Raw genomic sequence first — 27223 nt, 5'->3', positions numbered from 1 at the left:
TAGTTGAATTAAAAAACCAATCTACAAAACTCACATATCATTAAAAACGAACATAGTACTGTATAATAATACGCTATACAATTTATTTGTTAAAGTACAATTAACTTACATGTAAAGTTTTTCATTTTCCTGATTAACTTTTAACACCGATTGCCCATTTGCCGATTAAACTATAATCATGTTTACTAATTTAAAAATGTCATTATTAAGCCTTTTATCTTAAATTCGGCACTACTCACGGCAATATTACCATAAATACCTTTCAGTATATAGAAGTTTTTACCTTTTGTAAAAATATTTCCAAATTCATGAATGTCTGTATGGTTGTGAAACTTGGACTCTCACTTTGAGAGAGGAACAGAGATTAAGGGTGTTTGAGAATAAGGTTCTTAGGAAAATATTTGGTGCTAAGAGGGATGAAGTTACAGGAGAATGGAGAAAGTTATACATCGCAGAGCTGCACTCATTGTATTCTTTACCTGACATAATTAGGAACATATAATCCAGACGTTTGAGATGGGCAGGACATGTAGCACATATGGCGAATCCAGAAATGCATATAGAGTGTTACTTGGGAGGCCGGAGGGAAAAAGACCTTTGGGGAGGCCGAGACGTAGGTGGGAAGATAATATTAAAATGGATTTGAGGGAGGTGGGATATGATGATAGAGACTGGATTAATCTTGCTCAGGATAGGGACCAATGGCGGGCTTATGTGAGGGCGGTAATGAACCTCCGGGTTCCTTAAAAGCCAGTAAGTAAGTAAGTAATGTGAATATCCATGTCTGAAGTGAATATAACTGTGTCATCAGCATACTGGGCGAAGCGACAGTTTTTGTGGCGAGGGAAATCTGTCAGACAGGATTGAACTCTGAAGCTTACATCCAAAGACAAACATGGTCCAGGTATGATCTTTGCTCTAAGTTAAAACTTCGCATTCGAAGATAAGGAAGTCTGTTTCTTTTTACCCTTTACGTTAACATCTGAGTGGACGTGATGTATTCTTGCACTCACCATTTAGAAATCCGGCGCAGTATGTCTTGTCAGAGGTGAACTGTGGGTAGAAATCTCGGTCACTGAACAGGCAGACATCTTGTGCCACGATTGGCATCTTTGGCATCTTCAACTCCTCTGTTACTTTCCCTGTTTCATCATAGCCCCAGCCTGCAACCTATGTAACAGGAGATGTGACAACACAGTTTGATAATTATTGCATTTGAAAAGTCTGGGAAACGGACTGTCTTAATTACTGCTGTTGATCGATCAAAATATTTAATCGATTAACGATTTGAATTTAATCGATTAATCTTTTTGATCGATTTGAAAAAATGTTTTAATATACTGTAATACACAATTATTGTTCAAGTTAACTTGTGTTCGGTGATAAGTATAAGTATTAAATGTTGTATATTTAAATTTAAATCCAAACATTTCATCGAGTTTACCTCTAAAATTCTCATATGATATACACTTTTCACAGACCACAGAAAACTGATTATTTTTCTTTATCAAACTAAACACACAACCTTCATATAAAAAATCAGTACAGAAACTGCAAAACTATAGCGGTCGAAACAGAAGACTGGCCCTTATTGTAATCGAATTACCAGATTTTAGAAAGAGAAGAAGGTAGTTACGCTCTCACTTGCACACAGTGTAGACATGGCTATTTTGTAAGAATGAGGGGGACGAATGTCAGAAAAGTATGTACCGTATTTCATATGCTAGGAAGATGAGCTGACAACAAGGTGAAAGTTTTCTTGGAAAACCATAAAACTTAATAAGGGTTTCGCATTGTGTTTCAACTTTCAATAGATGTAGACTAGGTCACTTCCTCATATCTCCAGGTCTTTCTGAAGTGTTTGTGCAAAGATTTTCCCTATGCTACCTGGTTTACAGTTAAAAAAGAACAGTACTATTGTGCTTTTAAGTAATCAATTTTCGAGAGAGAAATACTGTCGGAATATTTAGTATGAGTTTGTATTAACAAAATAATAATTAATATCAACTACAACCGATTAATTTCAATTGACTCGATTATTCGATTAAATATTTTTGATCGAATAATCTTAGAGCAGAAATTGATCGATTAATCGATTAAATCCAGGGACGTCGCTAGGGGGGTGCGAAAGGGTGCGCAAGCACCCCATAAAAAATCGGAGCACCCCTTTCTGCACCCCAAAGGACAATTTATTAACAAAATACTAGGCATAAATAATTTTGAAGAACAAAAACAAACAAACAATTTCTTGGATGTGAAAAAACAACTATGTCCCATAGTGTATTGTAATGGATGTGATGAGCAATAATAATAATAATAATAATAATAATAATAATAATAATAATAATAATAATAATAAACAGATGTATAGTATGCGCGCAAATGCATGAGAGAACATTTTGGATTTTTTATGTACCAAATGTTTACAGCTAGCACCCCATTTTTAAATCTCGCACCCCATCTGCACCCCCTTGCTCTGATCCTGGCGACGTCACTGATTAAATCCCACAACACTAGTCTTAATAAATACGTATAATGAACTTAACATATTGGAATTCTATAATTTCAGTCATTAAATGAGGTTGAAGGGGTTCAATGAGAAAATTTCTCGTGGATATGGATCTGAAACGAGAAACAAGATACACTAGAACACCTGTCTACCTTCAGTACCGTCTGAAAAATCCATAGTGACAGTGCCAGAGTGCCCTAAAGTTCGTAGACTAGAGTGACCGGATTTACAAAATAAAAAAAACGGGACACTTATTAAAGTTGACATGAATCCATATTTTACCTAAATATTAATTTATTATTATCAAAAACTTTCCCTAATTTGTTATGAATATAAAACCAATGCAAGAAGGAGAAAAAAAATTACGTGCAATGTCTTATCTGAAGTGATTTCTTAACAATGCAATCGAACCTTTCAACGCAAGTAAACAAACATTGATAATTGTACATAATGGCAAATGAAAAGCCTTGTAAAAATCAACAAACTGCTTCGGGATGGATCCTCTTGCTCCGACCATCAAGCCTATTTACTTGAGTTTATATTATGTCCGTGAGCAAAAAAATGAACAATCTGATGTTATTGTTGCCTGATAGCGTCATAAATTAATTACCTGTAGTAGTCTGTTAATTATTTATTATCTTAAGAACCAGATTTATTTATTAAAGAATTAAGAGATAATAATGAATCGGTTATTTGGGAAACTACAGGAGTATTTTTTTTTTTTTTTTTTTTTTTAGCCAAAACGAGTTTATTGTGTTTCTAACATTTATTCAATATTTATATAAATGACTTACCCTCCCTATTAGAGGAATCAAACATGTAAACAGCACTATTTGCAGATGATATAGTTTTGTGGACTTCCGGATCTTACAGACATAGAGACAAAATTCAAAATTCTGCTCTTAAAGCTCTAAATCAACTACATGAATGGAATACATCAAATTTGATGACACTCAATTTAAGCAACAGTAACTACCAAATATTTTAACTCGGTAAAAAAGAAAGAGAATTCAATATCCAATACAATGGCCAACACCTTCCTAGGACTTATGAATCCAAATATCTTGGAGTTATTTTCGATAGTAAGTTAACATGGAGCAACCATTTGAAATATATTTCTGAAAAAGTTCGTAAAAGATTCTCTCTTCTAAAAAGAATAGCAGGAAAGAAATGGGGGTGAATACTTTGAACACTACATACAAAATGTTTATACAGCCAGTGCTGACATACTGCGGAGAAATTTTAATTACTTCACCTTTCATAAACGAAATAGAATATGTTCAAAACCAAGCTCTCAGACTCATTACTGGTGGAATCAAAACAACTCCAATAGATTCTATGAGATTCCTCACTAATATTAACAACATCAAAATGACAATAGAAGAAAAAGCACTGATTCAATATGAAAAACTTATTAGATTACCAGGAAACAATTGGCATTCATACAGTCCTCTCTTTAGGTTGAAAACTCAAAAAAGTTTCATATCCATTGTTCAAGAATTAAAACAGAAAATCAATATCCCGTACTTTCAATACTTTCTGAAAAATCCATAGTGACGTGCCCCAAAGTTCGTAGACTAGAGTGACTAGATTTTCAAAATAGAAAAACGGGACCCTTATTAAAGTTGACATGAATCCATATTTTACCTAAACATTCATTATTACTGCTTATATTATGTCAGTGACTGTTGTCTGACACTGTCATAAATCAATTAGTAGTAGTTTGTTAATTATTTATTATTGTATTTATTTATGTCTTATTTATGTCTGTATTTATTAATGAATTAAGAGATAATAATGCATCCGTTATCTGGGAAACCACGGGAGTCCATTTTTTTTAAGCCAAAACGAGCTTATTAAGTTTCTAACATTAATACATGTATTTGCACATTTATAGGAGAAAGTAGACATGTTCGCCTTATTTTAAGTGATGATATCATGACTGCATTTCCCTGAAGAGGATGAAATCAAAAGATTTTTAGAAGATATATTTTCCTGGCCTAGTCATAACAGAGATGACGCAGCTCAGAGGGTGTAGTATGGGACTTCAATAAGATATCTGTATGTTCACTTTAAAACTTTTTAGAACTTTCCTTTTCATTTTGTAATATGAAGGACGAATGTCGGTACCTATACCATTCACACGTCCCACACCGTGGCATCTCGGTCTAAGGCATCCTGCCTAGGACTCGCATTACGGAATGCGTGCTGGTTTGAGTCCTCATGGAGGAAGAAATTTTCTCATGAAATTTCGGCCAGTGTATGGGACCGGTGCACACCCAGCATTGCGATGCACTTGGGGAGCTACGATAGGTAGCGAAATCTGGTTGTGAATGCCAGCTATAACGGCTGGGGGGATGATCGTGCTAACCACACGATACCTCCATTCTGGTTGGATGATCGTCCACCTCTGCTTCGGCATGAGGGCGTGAGACCAGAAGCCGGCTGGTTGGTCTAGGCCCTTCACGGGCTGTAGCGCCACGGACTATTATTATATTATACTATTCACACCCTGTATAGATGGAGAGTGAGGAACAAAGAAAGAAATGCCACATGGAGGCTGAGGTACTGACCGTGCCCTGCTGGTTGACAACGTTGGCCAGGTCGGCCTGCTGGCTGTCCCACAGGCATATGGGGCGCACGTACTTGGTGAACTGGACGGGGCTGGTCAGGATCAACAGCGCCAGGTCTGAGCGGTAGTTGGACGAGTTGTAATCGGAGTGCAGCAGAACCTTCAACACCTGCACAGGAAATGTTTAAACAATGGCAGGAGGGATATGAATCTTATGTCACCGGGGGATGAATCAAAGACTATGGAATGATATCTTTCAAAAGTTAAATGGTTAGCAGAGTCTCTATTAAAAATGTCTAATGTCATCACCAGGGAACGGATTTATATGGACTAAAAATATATGAAATATGTAAATATATATGTAGTTATTTTTACCAAAATATGGAATTAAATATGGATTTTTACCAAAATATGGAATTAAATATGGACTTAAAATTATAAAAAAATGACTATGTACGTTAAATATTGGTACATTTTAATCAAACTAAACAAAAAATATAATGGACGTACCTTATCTTCCAATGTAGTTTCAACAAAACACAATTTTTATTGTCTGTTACCATAACAATAGGTTACAAACATTTCTTTCAAGTGCTGAAAAGTGAATCTTCTTCTATTGTCTCTGAGGATAGATTTATACTGACTAAAAGAGCGTTCGACGTCACAAGAAGACGTCAATTTCACAATGTCTGCTGGGGATAAGTCCAAGTTAATCTTCACTGTTGATTCACCACTCATCACAGCAACAACCTTTTGTAGTTCTTCATATCCAGGGTTTTTTGAAAGTACAGTGTCCACCTTAGCTCTTACTGCATCTGCAACTTTACCTCTACCACGATTCAGTTGTTCCACAGTACTATTTATAATTTCAAAACTTTCAGATAGTGAAAGGTGCCTATTTTGGAGACTTTTGAGCGTTTTTATGATGCATGAAAATGTATGCTGAATGTGAGCTAAGTCATTCTTCACACTTATGTCACAGGTAACTGTTTTCGCAGTATCAATTGAGACTGCATCTTCAGAGTCCAATGCAAGGAGAACATTGTTAATAGAGTCTATATGTTCGGCATAATATTCAACTGCTTCTAGCCATGTACCCCATCTAGTTAAAATTGGCTTTGGTGGCAATGGAATTTCAGGGTACATTTCTTTCAACACGTTAACTCTACTGGGAGCTTTGAGAAATACTTTTTTCACTGATGAAATCAACAAATCTACTTTAGGGAAATTGTCTCTGACCACTTCTGCCACACGATGAAATGCATGCGCCACACAAGTAAAATGAGTCAATTTAGGATATACAACAGATAATGCTTGTCCAGCTTTGACCATATAAGGGGCAGCATCGCTAATAAAGAATAACACATTATCGTACATAATACCCTTTGGCCACAGGATACCCATAGCTTCGTTGAACAGTTTAACTATAGTTTTGTTATTGCACTTTTCTAGAACATCACAATGTAAAAGAATTCGTTCAGAATATTGTTCACTTAACAAACCGATAACTACATTACCAACAAGTCTACCTTCTTTGTCGGGAGTCTCATCAATGGAAACCCAAATTGAACTATCTTTAATTTCATCTCTTATCTTCTGTATTGTCTCATCGTAGATGGATGGAGCATACGTCTTCCTAAGTGTTGACTCATCCGGGATTGTATGTTGAGTATATTTTTCAAGGAATTCCCTGAAGACCTTATTCTTTAGTTTGTAGAGAGGAATATCAGCAGAGATGAGAGAACGGCACAGGTCGATGTTAAACTCAGATCTTACATTCGATGTTGTTGGTTGTGTTAAAAACAATTGTCTCTGCTTGGAATTTAGTTGTTTGTTGGCCTGATGTTTACTAGTTGTAATGTGTTGTTGCACCAGGAACTTTTGTGTAGATGATACTGCACACTGACACAAATTACAAAATAATATTTTATTGTCAGTTGATAAACCATCTTCTTTAAATTCTGAAATGTAACTTGTTAGTTTTGATTTTAAATTGACTGAATGACGTACTTTTGGCATATTTACCGTCTTTATAGTATGATTTACAAAACTGAACCTATGTGTACTCTGACTGGCATTTAACTGTTGAGCTGCACAACTGAAGTCTGTTAAAAATTTTAAATTAAATTAATACAGTTTTGTAACTTACTTTCCCATTGTTGATAGGACTGCTAATTTTCAAATAACTCTGATGTTAAAGGGATTACTGAACATGTGTTTAAATCTCTATTGTTGAAATGTATTTTTAAAAGTTAATGGAATTTTGTTTTGTTTTATTGTTAAACCTAATATAATATGGACTGTTTTATATGAAATATGGAAAATATATGGAAATTAACGAAAATATGTACTAAACTCTAAAATATGGAAAAATATGGAAAATAAAAGTAGGATTTTTCAACCCTACACATTGTGAAACATAAAGATAATGCAAAATATAAATTATATTAGCTTTATAAGTAAATATGTATTTACATATAAATCCTTTCCCTGGTCATCACTGAGAAACTTACTCCATGTCTCAGTTATTTACTCTTTCATTTAAGGTAGAAACACATTATTGCCACAGCACGGCACGAAATGTGATTTCCTGTGCTGTCACGTTCTGCATTCAATGTGTGGTATTCGTTTTCTCCATTTATTTACGTTGCTCAGAATCACACTGTTCCCACGCCACGGACGCCACGTCCTCTCCTGTGTAGCACTCGTGCCATCACGTTTAGATTTTCTGTTGCACCGGACATCGGTGGATGGTGGAGAGCACGTGCAGTTTCATTATGGAGTAATACATGATTGAAAAAGTAAGGCAACATGAATTTGTGTACAATTTTATGTGCTCTAATTACAGAGACTTGAACATGAGAAACATAGGATGTGAGGAAATAGGAAGAGAATTGAATATGAGCGATGAATACTATAATTATGTCAATTTATCCAGCATTAGTGACTATCGACTGAACTAACCTTTTTATTTCCATTATTATTATTATTATTATTATTATTATTATTATTATTATTATTATTATTGGTACAGCAGAGTAGATATGACTATACATATTAACTACAACAAAACATGTATCTTAATTTTGCGATCTACTTCGACGAACAACATTTAATGACAGAGCAAGAAGAAGACAATGAAAACACAGCAGCAGGTGCAATAGAATTATCGCGTCCTTTATCTGCGCCATCAAGTTGCTATACATTTCCACCACAGGATGATGCTCTACGAACTGCAGGACTGTCCCCATCAACAGCACAAGACATAAGTGTAGTTACGCTCACAAATTGTGAGCCAATAATGGACAATGATTATTATCGCTAAACTATTATCAGGGTTCGTTCAGTTGTACAACAATGGATATTATTCAAGAAGCAACTTCTCGTAGATATGAAACTTCATTGAAATATTATAATAAAGAGTTGTTTAGTTTAGTCAACTGTCCGAAGACAAGTCTGAACCTCACAAGTGATACAACAAGACACTACTTATGAGGCAACTAGGCCAGGAGATAATGGGGTAGGGTGGCCAGTTCCTTTCCCCCTCCACTGCATACATCGGCGACTAGCTATATATTACACTAGTCAGACTTCAGATGCACACAAACAATTGTTCTTCCTCTGACACATATCGTCAAGTGAGATGTACTGCCTGATAATAGATGTACATATCAGCCAGAACTTCAATCAGAGGTAGGCCTAATTAAACAGTATTATTATTTAAATTTGTAGCATGAATTCACTTTAAACATACGACTAATTTTTTCTCCAGTGTTCACTGCTATTCGAAATTGAGTGTTCTGTTTCTATATTTTCGCTTTTATTAGATTGTAAATAAATTCAAATTCTTCTTTATTCATTCTAAAGTGCATATGAAAACTTGTTCCAGTTGTTTAAACAAGGTGTGAAATTCACCAAATTCCTCCGGTTTCAAGTTTATGTCATGCACCCACTTCCAACACTTTTTTTCCTGAATGATAATAGGCGAAGCCGCATTTTCGATGTTTTCTTCAAACTCTGAAGAACTGCTGAACTAATAATCCACTCACCTTCCATCTCTGCTACAGAAAAGCAACTGAATAAAAGAGCGACTGGACAGACTGTAAGTGTGAAGTAACATGGCGTGGCGATAATGTGCACACAACGCGACACAGCACGTGCCTTCCAATTTATATGATCTCACAGGAGAACACATGCCGTGGCAATAATGTGATTCCACCATTACACACTGATTCACTGACTGATTAACAGGCAGACAGAGAGATGAGAAAGAAATACAGAAGTCATGTCATGTCAGGTAAGGTACAGACAGACAGATAGACAGATATTTGTTCGATTGGTCAGTCAGTCATGGTGAAGAAAATATTCTCGTTACGCAATTTTTTGTCTTATTAATTGTGCTAACAAACGATTAGGGAAAATACGGGAATTTTACTTGAAGCAAGTAAAGTGATAGGTTTGGAAGTAAATCCCGAAAAGACAAAATGTATGATTATGTCTCGTGACGAGAATATTGTACGAAATGGAAATATAAAAATTGGAAATTTATCCTTTGAACAAGTGGAAAAATTCAAATACCCGGGAGCAACAGTAACAAATATAAATGCTACTCGGGAGGAAATTAAACACAGAATAAATATGGGAAATGCCTGTTATTATTCGGTTGAGAAGCTTTTATCATCCAGTCTGTTGTCAAAAAATCTGAAAGTTAGAATTTATAAAACAGTTATATTACAACAGGTTGTTCTTTATGGTTGAGAAACTTGGACTCTCACTTTGAGTGAGGAACATAGATTAAGGGTGTTTGAGAATAAGGTACTTAGGAAAATATTTGGGGCTAAGAGAGATGAAGTTACAGGAGAATAGAGAAAGTTACACAACACAGAACTGCATGCATTGTATTTCTCACCTGACATAATTAGGAATATTAATCCAAACGTTTGAGATGGGCAGGGCATGTAGCATGTATGGGCGAATCCAGAAATACATATAGAGTGTTAGTTGGGAAGTCTAAGGAGAAAAGACATTTGGGGTGGGCGAGACATAGATGGGAGGATAATATTAAAACGGATTTGAGGGAGATGAGATATGATGGTAGAGACTGGATTAATCTTGCTCAGGATAGGGACTGATGGCAGACTTATGTGAGGGTGGCAATGAACCTGCGGGTTCTGTAAAAACCATTTGTAAGTAAGTAAGGTATGTATCAGCTCCAATTGGAGCAAATAATGTTGTTAATTCATATTAGATCAGAAAAGTTCTCAGAGAATTATATGTATCAGTGCTTGTTCCTTAATCGTTATGAATGTTATGGTAAAGCAGACGTGAAAATGGCGCTGTTTTGGGGTCAATATTGACACAGCCATAAAAGGTTAGATATCTTACAACTTCCCTCTCATAAGCTGATGGCTAATGAGCAATACATGTACAGGTCTTGAGCTGTAAGCAAGGAGCAAGGAAAGCAACAATTTGGTCAGGCGGAAAATTTTCAGGTAAAATTGTAAGGGGACAATTTTTTGGTCAGTCAGTTTGTAAGGTAGCCAATCAAGTTAGGTCTATTAGACTCAACTCGCTCACCTGTTTGACTTGCAAACCACCTTCACTCCACTGTTTCAGGTGGTACTTCCCCAGGTAGACGAACAAAATCTCAGGGTCTACTGGTCGAACCACGCTTGAGCCTTTGCTTGCACAGTGGGCCGCTGAAAATAAGCAAGAATGCCAGTCCTTAACATGTGTACACAAACTGAAAGATGCTTTCAGCATGCAGTTTTTGGGTACATGTACAATGTTGTGGAAGGATATACCGTTTAGTACACAGAGTGGCGCACTTAACTCTTTCACCTTTGATAGCAAGTGAAATATTTCAGATATACACAAACCGACAATTACAAGTTAAATTACATCGAAGGGACATCTGATACATGTACTGTATTTTATACATGAAATAATTTTCGAGATATTAGAGTCAACTTAATTTTTTAAAATGGGAACCAACTATGTTTTACATTGCAAATGTTGCGTTAGCACTGTCTAATAAGAACTGACCACTTTACAGACTGTTTGAATGTCACCGGTAAGAGTAAACGTAAGCAATGTCTGACGCACCCTTCCTAATGTCAAAGTTCATAATGTTGACGTAATTGAATTTATTTTATTGGGTTATTTTACGACGCTGTATCAACATCTAGGTTATTTAGCATCTGAATGAAATGAAGGTGATAATGCCGGTGAAATGAGTCTGGGGTCCAGCACCGAAAGTTACCCAGCATTTGCTCGTATTGGTTTGAGGGAAAACCCCGGAAAAAACCTCAACCAGGTAACTTACCCCGACCGGGATTCGAACCCGGGCCACCTGGTTTCGCGGCCAGACGCACTGACTGTTACTCCACAGGTGTAGACACGTAATTGAAGATCGAATACACCCATAGTACTGTACAGCTCGATTCAACGTTATTGGCCACTGTCCTTGGTTGTTTGGCTAGTGAGCTAGCTGTGTGTTGCGTCATAAGAAAGAAATTTAATCACAAATGTGCATAGGAGGGGAAGAGGGAAGGGGAAGAATGAAAATAATATCTATGCTCGTAGCTGAGAAGAAACTGTAAGTCATCATCACATTGTTTAGTCAACAGACATAATGGTTAGTAACGGGACGTGTGGAATAATATCGTGTACAGCGACATGATAAGAAGCAAGTGTTAGTTGTTATGACTGCGCGCCCTGACCTGTGTGACCCAGCCTGCCAGTAGTGATGAGGAACTCCCTCTTAGTCTGTCTACTTACTTTTTACAGGGGCCAAAATCCCTGAATCAAGCTGTATATTACTCAATGCAATCCTTATTTCTTCATATCATATAAATTACTGGGTGTTCAGTTCAAAGTGTGTCATGGCTCGCTGTGTGCCGTCATATGGCTAGTCGATGAGCCTAGAGAATTCAATCTTCCTACACTTCCGCAGATGTGTATTACCTACGTGTCAGAGAAGTTGCTTAGCAAGTACGGCGTTCATTCTGAAGAGTACTTACCAACATATAGTGACGTACTAAAAAATCCAAGATGGCCGTACTTCAGTCTTACCAACTTTGAACGTAAAGCACTAATATTAATTCTTTTCAATAAATTGAACAAATTGTCAGTGGAGAGCATTTAAAAATTGTGGATGATCAGAATAAAACAAACTCTGAGAAAAAGTAAAACAATTTATACCACGAAAGATGGTATTATGTGCCATAAATCAAATTTGAAGAACAATTTAAATGGTCATGTCTTAAAAAAAGAAAAGAAAAAAAAATTATTCTTAAAAACTACATTACCATCATCACTATTATTTTCCATTTCTTTTGCTGCACATATTCCTCCTTAATAGATATAGACACGTATGTATAAATACAATTTAAAGATACAATAAGAATTGTGAAATTTTATTTTTAACTAACCAAGTAATGAAAATTTAAAAATCATACTTACTGTACTTTTCACGACCAATCTCTATACAAAAAGAATAATTAAGCTTTAATTTTGTATAATAAGGATTTGTTTCAACCAAATGAAAGGACAACTTAAGTATTTTTATTATTTCAGGTTTAATGGAGAAGGGCGATGTAATTATATATATATATATATATATATATATATATATATATATATATAATATTGTTGTATAACATTATGGAATGCTGACAAGTTGATGTATTGAATCAGCATTACACAATTCTAATATCCCGACTTTTGCCTCAGGACTAAGGGAATACTTCTTCGACAAAGGACAGATTGGAAATAACTTTATTTTATTTCTTCATTATACAAATTTAACATAAATCACAGTTAGGCAAAAACAAAAATACACAATGAACAATCAACTGTATTATTTTCTGTGTAACAGCACACTTACTTTATTTTTCTGAAAAATACAAAGTGCTATAAAAAGAAAATAACTATGGTTTTGGACAGACATATTATGTTTGCTCCAGCATTTGCATCAGCCAATAATTCTTAAAGTAGTCATTATATTACCAAATTTCCAGACGTCCTCTTCCTTAACCAACCTCTTGATAATGTTTGGTGGCATCATAGGATCCTTTGAGACTAAAAGAAAGACAGAATTTGGTTTAACACAGAAATTGTCAATGTTAAAAGGGGATCTGTGCATGTTTTATATAAGAAAGTAATTACACATAGCCCCATTTAACAATAACTGAATTAATTTTTAGTAGAATTATAGTGGACATTATGGTGACAACACTGGACTGGACAATTAATCATGTAAATATCAATAGAAAAAGGGGGGGGGGAATTAAAACTAAAATAAAAAATATATTATGTTGTACACAGAGTGAAAATTAATACTGCATAAATAACATTGTACCGGTATCAAAAATATGACATCAGGCCTTGAAATAGAAATGTTGAAAATAAGCCAAACTTTCAGTGCAATCTAGCTCAAGGATCTGGCAAGTTTCGTAGCAAAATACCACCCTCACAGAATTCTTTGCTTTTGAAGGTACACAAATCTAACTATATCACATTTCGTGAAAAAAATAGTGGTACTGATACAATACATCATATTATCAGACACTTTTACTTTCCTCTGAATTAATAGTGGCCTCTGATATGCCTGTCTAGCTGGAAGTCATTGTGCAAAATGTTAAACCCTCATGGCATGGATGTCGGAGAGGTTGGTGTATCTGAGAGACCAACGAAATAAGCCTCACTGGCTTCTTGGAACACCACGATAGCTAATCCCTGGAAGTGAAACTCTATCGTTAAGTCCTACGCAACAGAAAAAACACAACTTGAATTTATCAATGATGAGATCGTCTATGGCCTTCTATGCCCAAGTAGAGTCGGGCAGACTGCCTCATATTATCGCCCGTTCTCGGTTGCGTAATCACCGCAGTCCCGAGCAGTGCGCGAGTACCTAACGTAGCCAAATGACTCATTGATAGAGAACACGAGATTCTCTTGGTCCCGAGATTACCGATACTAGGCAGTGTTGTCAACTGGACGGAAATTCCGTCGAAATTGACGGAATTTCAATGTAGCGGACGGGAAAAAAATGGCTTTGACGGGTGACGGATTTTCTGGAGGGAATTACGATTTACATCGTCTTTTGACATTTTTAGCTGCTGCCATTTTTAATTGTTTAATTTTTGGGAGATTTTGCTTTTTATTTGAACAACCCTGCCTGTTCCGTGCTATGTTTAAGAATGTCCTGTTTCAAATTTGCTCGTAATCAAGTCAATGTTGACGAATAATTATTTTAATCAGAATCAGTAAGTAAGTTGTGTTAAAATTGCTTGTATATATATATTGGGTATTATTATTTTATTTTTAATTTTGACGGATTCTGACGGATTTCCAGGTGTTATACTGACGGGGGTACAATTTATGTGTTGGCAACACTGATACTAGGTCATTCCCGACAGTCTCGGAGGTCTAGGCGGGACTGTAGTACTGATAAGAAAGCAATATCGCTCGGGCCGTGCTCCTATAGGAAGCATTGGCTTATGCATTTCCCGGTTCTTTAAATATATATCACGTCGTAGCTCCTATAATACTTAATCAATCGCGCTGTAATTTTTTGGATTGATAGCTCAATGTATAAGGAAAGCATAGAAAAACAAATCGAACTGAAAATCTTTTTTGGAAAGTGAAAAAAAAAAATTAACTTCGATGGAGATTGATCTGTTCAGACTTCACCTCTGGTAAGCGGCAAACTTTTTGTTTTTCACGTTAGATGGGGGGTCAAAGCGAGAGAAATGTTGAGAAAGGATGGAAATTACTTTTAAAGGTGATGGCCACTCAAAATCTTAACTGGTTCTCGAATAACGGCGAGTTAACTTGTTAGCGCAGGACTCATGACTCAAACGTTTGTTCCGTAAAATTTGTACGGAACTCTTCAACGCATGAAAACTCGTTATTGTACGGATAGTATTAATTGGTATTTTAATAAAGGTAGTTGAAAATGAGGCTATATAGTCCAAGATGGTTTACACTTTATAGTAATTAGGCTATCTTTTATAGCAACTAAATAAAAAAATTGTTTGTAACACAATGATATGAAACATGAAAATATTAAAAGCTGGTTCCCAATAAACCGAGAACGGAAACGGCAACGAGAACTAGAACGGAAATATTTTTAAAATAAATGTATTTAAAGGTAAGCATTCACAATTAACTATTCTGAATGCTCACATTTAAATACTGTACATTTATTTTAACATTATTTCCGTTCTCGTTTCCATTCCCGGTTTATTGTGAACCAGCCTATACTATAGAAAACTACAGTTTCTATTGGTGTGCACGTTATAAATTATTGTTACAGAACAATCATTATTGTATTCTAACCATGTTACAATATAAAATTATATAGGCCTATATGATTTACAATAATTATCCTATGTTATAGGAACGAGAATAACAAATTAAGAATTAATCAGATTTCTAATACTTGTACCTAATGATAACTTACAAGACAGTAATAAATAATAACCATCATAATAATCCTGATAATCATAATCTTAATCATCCTAATGATTACGATAATGATGATAACAGTAATACTAATTTATTTTATTTATTTTATTTATTTTTATTTATTTAGAATATTAACGTGCAAAAACAACAGCACAAGGCCAATTACAGTTTTGCACGATACAAAACAGAACAAAACAACAAATGATGATGAGAATGAACGATAGAAAATGGCAATGAGATGAAATACAAACAATATAATGGTCTACATCAATCATTGATCTAATAATAATTATAAAATTAGTACAATGAGAATTGAAATAATGGAATGGTCTACATGAATCAATAGACCAAATGCAAGAAATATATGGACAAATAATTATTAAAATTAGATCAGTGAGTTAAAACTCAAAGATATACTACACATTAAATGGATCCAAGTTGAATCCATGCAAATTAGCATATTTAATGCATCTGCAGACCGGAGAGAGAGATTTAGGATTCTTATTATAAAACAATTTATGAAATCTTAAACCATTAGCAGGAATACGAAGACTGATATTGCTTATGAAAGATTCACAATCAATATCACCCTTAATGACTTTGCAAAAAAATAAATAATCAAGATCCTGACGTCTGGTGAACAAACTACCGCAATTGAAATAATTGCATTTAATCTCATAGTTATAATCGGAATTTGGTAAAAATCTATAAGAACACAAGGAAATAAATTTTCTTTGGATATTCTCCAATTTAGCCGAGTCAGTGGAAGTAATGGAGTTCCATACAACAGATGCATAGTCAAGCTCGGATCTAACCAACGTATAGTATAAAATTAATAAACACATAGGAATGGAAAAAGAATAAGTTATAGACCTAATTAGACCAAGCATTCTTAACGAATGGGTATAAATATATTGCACATGATCATGGAAATATAATTTTGAATCAAGTAGGATACCAAGATCTCTAATACAATCTTTCCTAGTAATTACGACATTACTGAGAGAATAGTTAAATTTTAGGGAGATAGTTTTCCGTGAAAAGGAAATAACAAAAGTTTTGGATTGATTAATTTTCATTCCATTTTCAACAGACCATTGTGAAATTGAATTAATGTCATTTTGAAATTGAATTAATGTCATAATAATAATTAATAATAATAATAATAATAATAATAATAATAATAATAATAATCGCTGTAGAGTAACGGTTAGCACACCTGACTGTGAAACGATCGGCTTCCGGTTCGAATCTTGGTTGGGACAAGTTAAGACTGGTTCACAATAAAAACCGAGAACGGAAACGACAACGATAATGGAAATATTGTTAAAATAAATACATTTAAATGTGAGCATTCACAATTAACTTTCACGCTCCCGTTTCCGGGCTCCGGCAATCTTCTCGTTAATTGTGAATGTTCACATTTAAATACATTTATTTTAACACTACTGTAGCTGTACCCGTGCGTTCCGCTGCACTTATTAGAAATAAATATAAAGTAATTACATAATTAAAATAGAACATTGGGTCCAGGGAACATTCGTGTTTGATAGAAGAATAAATCGTTTAATATGTTACTTAATTTAAATTATATTTAAATAATTAAAATGCTATCATTTTGGTCCAGAGATCATTCATTTGGTGCAAATATAACTCGTTTAACATTTTTATAAATTAGTCTTGAATGCATTCTTTAATAAATCACTCCAAATTAATAGAGTTGATTGTGTAAAAATGTAAGAATTCACGATCTCCTATGCACTACTACCATAGAACGAATAAATTTGTTTTTCTTCCTACTAAAAAATTTAATATTTTGCACATAGCAGTTACGGAACAACGACACTATAATCTGAGGCGGCGGTGGAAATTTATTGTATTGCTATTTTAAAACTCTTTTATATCCTTAAATATCAGTCCTATCAAAATTTTGCCTGGAATAAAACTTATCGAAAATTATTTTTGAAGAAACTTCTGTTATGTAACATTTTTCACACAAATCAATAATAAGCGAGATATTTCGGTTTATTTAATTCAGGCCCCCTTACAACCGCCCTTTTAAATAAAGTATTTTGAATGCTACATAGCCAAAAATCTAAGTTATAACGAACTTAATTTATATTCCAATTTTCACCGAAATCCGTTCAGCCATTATCGCGTGAAAAGGTAACAAACATCCAGACAGACAGACAGACAGACAGACATACTTAAATATCAGTCCTATCAAAATTTTGCCTGGAATAAAGCTTATCGGAAATCATTTTTAAAGAAATTTTTTTATGTAACATTTTTCACAAAAATCAATAATAAGCGAGATATTTCGGTTTATTTAATTCAGGCCCCCTTATAACCCCCTCCTTTTAAATAAAGTATTTTGAATGCCATATAGCCTAAAATCTAAGTTACAACGAACTTAATTTATGTTCCAATTTTCTTCGAAATCCGTTCAGCCACTATCGCGTGAAAAGGTAACAAACATCTAGACAGACAGACATACAAACAAAAATTTCAAAAAAGCGATTTTCGGTTTCAGGATGATTAATTATATATGTTAACACCTATTGTTTTTGGAAAAGCGAAAATTACCAGAAAAATTTCGCTTACAGATTTATTATTAGTATAGATTATTTCTCGTTGTCGTTTCCGTTCCCGGTTTACTGTGAACCAGCCTTTACCTGGCTGAGGTTTCTCGCCTCAACCCATTGAGAGCAAATGCTGGGTAACTTTCGGCGCTGGACCCTGGACTCATTTCGCTGGCATTATCATCTCATTCAGACGCTAGATAGCTTTAGCAGTTGATAAAGCGTCGTAAAGTAACTAATAATAATAATAATAATAATAATAATAATAATAATAATAATAACCCTCTTTTATTCTCTATTGTTATGATAAAGCAAATATAAATGACACTCAGGAGGAAACGCAGAATAAATATGGGGGAAATGCCTGTTATTATTCGGTTGAGAAGCTTTTGTCATCCAGCCTGCTCTCAAAAAACTTGAAAGTTAGAATTTATAAAACAGTTATATTACCGGTTGTTCTGTATGGTTGTGAAATTTGGACTCTCACTTTGAGGAACAGAGGTTAAGGGTGTTCGAGAATAAGATTCTTAGGAAGATATTTGGGGTTAAGAGGGATGGAGAATGGAGGAAGTTGCACAACGCAGAACTGCACCCATTGTACTATCACCTGACATAATTAGGAATATTAAATTTAGAGGTTTGAAATGGGCAGAACATCTAGCATGTATGGGCGAATCCAGAAATGCATATAGTGTGCTAGTTGGATGGCCGGAGGGAAAGGACGTTTGGAGAGGCAGAGACGTAGATGGGAAGATAATATAAAAATGGATATGATGGTAGAGACTGAATTAATCTTGCTCAGGATAGAGACCGATGGCGGGCTTATGTGAGAGCGGCAATGAACCTCCGGGTTCCTTAAAACGCATTTGTAAGTAATTATGATCAATTTGTGAAAGGATCTACTCTATTTCGTAATTCTGTCCTTTCCCTTGCAAAAGTGTTTCCATTTCACATTCAGCATTTTATCAGTTGGGAAACATAAATATCTTTTGTCAGAGTCTTTGGTCCTTTATAATAATATAAATAAGTATTATTTTATTTCGTCCTTACACAGCGCAATAATTACCCATCCTGATGAACATGCCGTTCCATAACAACGAAACATCCAGATGTGAACGCGCAATATAATAATAATAGTCGTGTGATATCCATTACTATAGCGTATACAAAACACTATCAAATGATTAAATATGGAATGTCAACAAAATGCTGATAGCGAGAAAGTATATCATAGCTCCAACCAGTGGCGATTTCTCTTAAGGAGCACAGGAGCAGTGCACCACCTCTTCAAATAACACATGTTTTTAAATTTACTGTATATCAATGAGCTGCAGTAGACTATGTGAGCGACATAATTCTTTATTATAATACGTTACTATGTAAAAATAACGCTGCACGTGTACTGGTCTTGTTGACGCCTGGGACTTAGGTTTACCCAAAGAGTTTGTAATACTTACTAGAGACACATACCCGTGAGTGGCAGGCAAGAAAAATGTCACAAATTGAATCGGCTAGCATCCGCCATTAAAGGGAGTGTTTGCGGCGCAAAATTCGAAAAGAGTACCACAATACATTGATGTAGCCTGGTGATAGACACTGTTTTAAACATCTTTTACAAAGGATGAGTCGTGATGAAATAAACATGAATGGCAGAGAAGCGCTATATTTATTAAAGTATTATAATGGTTCATGTTTGGCGATATTCTAAAAAAATAAATTAAATCACCCATATACACTAGGGATAAGTATGTGAAATAGTGAATAATGGCAATGCCAGCATTAATTTTCAGTATTACTAGTATTGTTTTAAGGACATAATAATGGATATTTACTGTAATATTTCAAGTGATCTATATTTCAGTCCTTTCATGCAAAGGAAGAGGAAGGTATATGGGGCTTAGAAAATATTTAGTGGTGAAATATGAGATCATAAAAATTCTGGAAACAGATTTAAAATATAATGAGAATAAATTTTATCATAAAACAATCTATTCATTGTGTAGTTGATGACCACCAAGTTAGAGGTCAGTACAGACTTTTTAATACAATTAGTAGCGGTAATAGTAGGCCTAGTAGTAGTGGTAATAATAGACCTAGTAGTACCGGTAGTGGTAATAGTAGGCCTAGTTTTTGTGGTAATGGTAGGCTTAGTAGTAGTGGTAATAATAGGCCTAGTAGTAGTGGTAATAGTAGGCCTAGTACTAGTGGTAATAGTAGGCCTAGTAGTAGTGGTAATAATAGGCCTAGGAGTAGTGGTAATAGTAGGCCTAGTAGTAGTGGTAATAGTAGGCCTAGTAGTACTGGTAATAGTAGGTGCAGTAGTAGTAGGTCTAGTTTTTGTGGCAATAGTAGGAGTAGTATAAACAGGTGAGTGACGTATTAAGACGCTGCACGACGCTGCAAGACGCTGCAGTGACGTCATGACAGTGACGTCATAGGGGGCTCGTCATACGTTCGGGTAGGTCGGGGAGTCGGGAGGTCGGGAGTGATTGTTCTGGCGTGGTCATTGCTCCCAAGGTCATTGCCGCTAGTGATTAAGGATTAAAGGGATTTGGCTGGCTGTACGCCAATCCTTTATCACAAGTCGATTTGCGGAAGAGCATGTGGCGCGCAAGACCAATTAGCCAGTGATTAGGGGATTCGGCAATTCTTTATTACATGATCAGGTCGGCAAGATTTTGATGATGTCGGGTAAGGTTATTGTCCCGAGCTGCGCATACCAGTATGTACTGGACCAACAAAGGAGCGAACTGTGATTGGCTGCTTGAATAGGTATTTTACGTATAAAAGGAGATGAATTGCGCGTGTTTGTCGAGTCATGGAGCAAACGGCAAAAACTACGGGAGCTGGTCCAGCAAATAACGTCATCATTCACAGTGAATTGCCACTTATAAAAAAATTAGAGCATCATAAACATCCGTTTGAAAGGACGTATTTGTATACTACGTCAGAGTCAGAAGAATGGGAGCCGGAAGCATACAAAATAATTTGTAAATATAGAGCGAAAAATTCCGAAAAAGACGTAGTCACAGAGGTATCAAGACTGATACATGGGCCCAATCAGTTGCATACTGACTATACGCTTGTCCTGCCATGCGGACACAATTCTCACAGTTTGATGAATGATATACCACCGCATCATGAGGAGACGTATCATCGCACTACGTGTATGGGCAGAGAGCATCTCGTAGAATGTACATGTACGGAACAGCCCGAACGAGGTTTGGATTTGGACGAGTGCTCCCAATTGAAAGTTTGGAGGGAGCTTTGTGGTCCGACTTGTCCCAACTATAAAGCGGTAAGTATAGTAGCAATCTGTTTTGTCTTGTAATATGAGATATGTATATCTGTTAATGTTTTTTTAATTTTGCATTTACAGAAAACAAATAAGCGAGGACGCAAGCGAAAAGTGGAAGAAGAAGAAGATAAAGGGGAAGACGTTGTGGAATTTCCACTAATAGACGTGCCGCGGTTTACGTCACAATATTGGTGATGGAGACGTCTACCACATTTAGTGTATGTGATAAACAATTTAAAAATAAGCGGACCTTGAATGATCATAAAAGAAACGTGCATGGGAAGCAAAGACATTTATGTGATGTGTGTGGAAAAGATTATTCTTCTAGACGTGTATTAATGACTCATAAGAAAGAAAGACATAATAGGGATAATAGAACATTTGCATGTAATATATGTGGAAAGAGTTTTGCAGCGCAAAGATATGTAAAGCAGCATGTGAGGACTCATAAGGTGGGAACTGGTATACAAAATGTATAGAGAGAGAGAAACGGATATTTGACAATATATCATAATATGTTTTCTTTTTGTCAGGTAATCGCTGCAGCAGACTCATTACAGCTGCCTGGCACATCCGGCTCATCACAGCCGCTCGACTCAACAGAGCCCACTTCAGTGTTTTCACTTCTGGAGACTGCGTTCAAACGTCGTCTAAAGACGTATATTGCTTCCAACCTGAGTAATGAAGGTGATGATTTGAAGGATATTTTAGATAGTATCAACAATGAAATAAAACTTAAATTAAAGGCAAATTTAAATGAGCACACTGCTTTTAAATTTCACATATTCGTTGAATGTCTCTTTTCAAATGTGCACAACGAAACACTGCTTCATAATTTCAAGAGTAAAAATGAAGCCGTATACCAGTCTTCTGATCTTAATGAGATAGTTAAACGTCAAAGTGAAAAAATTTTGAAAGAATTTGAAGAGGCTAGCATGAAGGGATCAGGGTTATATTACGTAAAAATGCATAAATTAGAATTGAGAATAAATGAGTACAAACCATTGGGGGGAGGGAATGCACATATAGAATTGCCTCCCAAGTACAAACATGTAAACTCACTTATAAATATCTCCAACAGCGATATATATTGCTTTAAATATTGTATTCTATCCAAATTTGTTGAATGCGATCGCGATTTGATGATTACATACGTAACACGACCTGATCTCGAATCTAAATATGACTGGTGCATAGAGTTTCCTGTACAGGTCAAGGACATTACAAGGTTTGAAAAGAGGAATAACATTTCTATCAATGTTTTTGCTCTCGATGAAAATGATGACGTCTTTCCCCTCAGACTTTGCGATAAGGAGTTGGCAGACCATAGGGATCTGTTGTACATGAGCAATGAACATACGTCACATTATTGCTGTATAATTGATTTTAACGCCTTGATAAAACCGCAATTAACATCTAAAAATGAGCCAATCTCTATTTGTAAACGATGTTTTGCGTATTTTAGAGATAGTCTGTATAAATCACATACTGAGCGACTGATTGAACATAAAGACGTGTGTTCGCACTTTAGCGCTGTGAGGTCAATGTTCCCAGAGAAGGATTATCTGTCTTTCGATAGACCCGAATTTTCGCAAAAAGTGAGGTTTGTGGTGTATGCAGATTTCGAGTGTCTATTGGAGCCAATACAGAATTGCGATGGAAATCCTGACAACAGTTGGACTGCCGCATACCAACAACATACTCCCTTCAGTTATTGTTACGTGCTTAAAGATTCACATATGTATATACAGACATAAAATTATATAGAGGGAGCGATGCTGCAAAGCATTTCGTTCACGACATGGTTAGGGAAACAAATAAAATTGAAAAAATTTTATTTGACGATGTAAAAGCAATGATTCCCCTAACGCCAGAAGAGCATGACGCGTATTTAAATGCGAGTACATGTCACATTTGTAAAACAGAGTTTACAGAGTTAAAGGGAAAATTTCACGACCACGATCATGTGACAGGAAAATTTCGGGGTGCGGCTCATACGGAATGCAATTTAAGATTTCAGGACCAGCATTTTCTTCCTATAGTATTGCATAACTTGTCATCATATGATGCACATTTTATCATAAGGGAGCTAGGCTATGATAACAAGCGCATTGACGTTCTGGCAAATACCCAGGAAAAGTATATCAGTTTTGCAAAAAACGTTGGAAGCGTGCTTAATAAGATGCGATGTATGAAAATGAGATTTATAGATTCTTTTCGATTCATGCCATCTAGCTTGGCAAAACTTGCGAGTAATTTACCGGACGATAAATTTGTAGAAACAAAAAAATTTTTCAAGGATCGATTTGATCTCGTTTCCCGCAAGGGAGTGTTTCCATACGATTACATCACCACATTTGATGTGCTAGAGGAGGCTCAACTCCCGCCGAAAGAAATGTTTTTTAATAAATTGAATAATGAACATATCACAGAGGATGATTACAACCATGCAAAATGTGTTTGGGACACATTCGATATTCAAACTTTGGGGGAGTATGCAGACATTTATCTAACATCTGACACATTGATTTTAGCTGACGTGTTTGAAAATTTTCGAGAAATGTGCTCGACAACGTACGACTTGGATTGCATGCATTATTACACTGTGCCAGGACTTGCATACTCCGCAATGCTAAAGTTAACGGGGATCGAACTGCAACTGATTAAAGATATGACGATGTTTTTAATGTTTGAGCGAGGAATTCGTGGCGGGATATGTCAATGCGTGACTCGGCATGTAATCTCAAATGATCCAGAAAGCGATAATTTTGATGAAACAAAACCTCCGTCCGCGATATACTATGCAGACGCAAATAACTTGTACGGATATGCCATGTCACAGCCGCTGCCATATGGCGGTTTTAGATGGCTGACGGAGCAGGAAATTATGACGTTTGATGTCAGCGCCATAAGTAAAAATGGCGAGATAGGTTATGTGTTGGAGGTGGATATCGAGTATCCCGACTATCTGTTTAAAGACCATAAGGACCTACCCTTTTGTGCGGAATTAACAAACCCTCCTAATAATAAGCAGAAAAAATTGCTGACATCATTCCATGCCAGACGTAACTATGTAGTGCATTATAGACTTTTGCAGCAAGCAGTGGAACAGGGCTTGAAAGTTGTTAGGATCCATCGCATCGTAGAATTCAGGCAGTCGCAATGGCTAAAGAAATATATTGACTTAAATGCGGAGCTGCGTAAAGCATCGAAGAATGACTTTGAAAAAGATTTTTTCAAGTTAATGAACAATGCGGTCTTTGGGAAAACGATGGAAAATACAAGAAAGAGACTGAATTTTAAATTAGTGTCGGACGCGAAAAAACTGCAAAAGCTAATTACGAGCCCATACTTTGTGACTCGCTCAATTTTCGGCGAATATTTAGTAGGTGTTCATCTAGCTCGCACTAAAGTTATGTTTGATAAAGCCATGTATGTTGGTATGAGCATTTTAGAGCTCTCAAAAGTGCACATGTATGATTTTCATTATTGCGTTATGAAAAAGCATTTTGGCAACAAGTTGAAGTTATGCTACATGGATACAGATAGTTTTATTTATACTATCGATACAGATAATTTATACACTGACCTGCAGAGTGTAAAACATCATTTGGATACTAGCATCTATCCTTCAGATCATACACTATTTTCCTTGCAAAATAAAGGCGTGCTCGGCAAATTTAAAGATGAGGTACCAAATGCAAGGATTGAGGAGTTTGTCGGCTTGCGAGCCAAAGTGTACGCTTTGAAATGTAGTGAGCGAGAAATAAAGAAACTGAAAGGCATTAGGAAAAGTGTCATAAGCAATGATCTTAGGTTTGATGATTATGTTACTTGCAACAAAGATGGAGTCATTACGCATACGCAGAATCGTGCCATAAGATCGTATGGACACAAAGTGTATAGCATGTGTGTAAATAAAATAACCCTAAGTCCATTTGATGACAAACGAGTGATATTGCCTGATGGAATTAACACTATTCCGCATGGATTTGTAGATGATTGTGAACCACCATGTAAAAGGAGTGCATGATAAAAAAATGTAATCAAAAGATATTATGTTTATTTAATCAATAAATGTATAATACAGAATATTCTATTACTTCAATACATTCCTTTCCTCAATCCAACTGTTTTTAGAAGTAGGAAAACCGTACCATTTCACATACACCTTTCCTGCTTTCCTTTTTAGAATTTTTTCCACTAAATAAATGTCTGGAAAGTTTGTTTTCTGAAGTTCTTCAGCATAGAATGCTCCCAGGATAGGCGCACCCTCAAGATCATGTAACATGTACGTGGGCGGCTGAGTTGATTGCACTTTGTTCACCTTAAAAATCTCTGTAGACCACGATGGCAGGTATCCCTTTGTAAATAGTTTTTTATACTTTGATATTCTTACTAAATCACCCACTCGAAACTTTATTCGTCTCCGCGTCACTGGCGCATAATTGTACACAGTTTGAAGTAGTTGATTGTCCACTACATCTATAGGTCTCATCTTGATAGTTGAATGAACGGTAGCGTTGTATTTTTCCACCAATTTTGGTAGCAGGTCCAGCCACTTGTACGTTCCTTGAGCTGTAAACTCGCGAAACATGTGCGTCTTAAGGGTTCTGATGAATCTCTCAGCAATGCATGCTTTTTTTGTAGAAAAAACAGAGTAGTGATTGATGCCATACTGTTCCATTAATGATTTAAAGTTTGTATTGTAATATTCTTTTCCCCAGTCTGTTTGCAAGTGCCTAGGAGACTGTGGCATTTGCATCAACAATGAGCGCATAGCTGATGTTACTTCGTTTCCAGTTTTATTCCTTAAACCCTTTGCCCAAGCATATTTAGAATACACATCAATTAGTACGAGGATATACTTAAATCCTTTATTCTGTCTAGCGTAGGGAATAAGTTCAATAAGGTCGCTTTGGAAAAGGTCGAAGCGACCCCTTGTGACGACATGTCGTCGTTGGAAATTTTTGCGGGCGGGTTTATGAAGTTCCCGCGCGATCCCCGCCTTGCTCATTCTATATATCCGCCTTCACGCAGTTCCTCTTCTATAGCATAGATCTCGTTGCCCAAACCGGAATTGCCAGCGTCACGTGACGACATGAGGAGGTGAAGACGTTCTACCAATTCATTCGGATCGTCCCAATATTTATATTCCATTTTATGGGTGGGAAGGGACATTTTCCAACTCCCCCCATATTTTTGAAATAAGGGCAGAATGATGTTTTGAAACTTCTTTGAATTTGAATATATAAGTTCTCCTTGCGGATTGCGGTGTACACTGGTGGCCTGTAAAATATCTTTATATTTTCACAAGTCTGATTCATCGTAACTGTCGGGGGACGGATTAGCATAAAAGAGTAGAGTGTATATGCCTTTAGTACCCCTGTAATTAACGCTACCCACAGTTATTGTATCCTTGTGAAAGGTAACTGGCAAGTTTCCCATTGAAAAGTTGCCATCACTATACTGAACCCCATATACTTTATCAAATAATCTAGAAGTAGACCCTTTCTTTATCAAAGATCCGATAAATTTGTCAGCGAGATGTCCATAATCAACAGTCGCAGTTGCTGCCTCCTGCTTGATGATCGGAGCTTGCACTTGTTTTTCCTGTATTTTATTGGCTAAAGCATGTAAAGGCGTGGTGATTGGTTGAAACGCCTCGCTGAGTATATGTTGAGAGAGTATGCGCCCCTGCTGCAGAGCCAGAAATTTACGTTTCACAGCCTTAGAATGTTGTATGAGTTTCTTTTTAATATTTATTTCTCGAGATGTTGTAGTGGGCG

General features: G+C 36.0%; 1 protein-coding gene across 5 annotated transcripts in view; it reads right to left on the bottom strand.

The window, feature by feature from the left end:
• Positions 1–652: 652 nt before the first annotated feature.
• Positions 653–27223, bottom strand: part of LOC138715318 (serine protease gd-like) — a 371579-nt gene continuing 345008 nt past the window's right edge. For all 5 annotated transcript variants that reach the window (XM_069848102.1, XM_069848098.1, XM_069848099.1 and 2 more), the window contains 3 exons: positions 10659–10780; positions 5083–5250; positions 653–1170 (listed from right to left, as the gene is read on the bottom strand). In XM_069848102.1, the coding sequence (XP_069704203.1) occupies positions 976–1170; positions 5083–5250; positions 10659–10780 (485 nt within the window). In that variant the 3' untranslated portion in view covers positions 653–975. The remainder of the gene's footprint in view (positions 1171–5082; positions 5251–10658; positions 10781–27223) is intronic.

Source organism: Periplaneta americana, chromosome 15 (assembly GCF_040183065.1).
Source record: "Periplaneta americana isolate PAMFEO1 chromosome 15, P.americana_PAMFEO1_priV1, whole genome shotgun sequence".
NCBI classification, from domain to species: domain Eukaryota; kingdom Metazoa; phylum Arthropoda; class Insecta; order Blattodea; family Blattidae; genus Periplaneta; species Periplaneta americana.
This window is presented reverse-complemented; position numbering and strand designations above follow the sequence as displayed.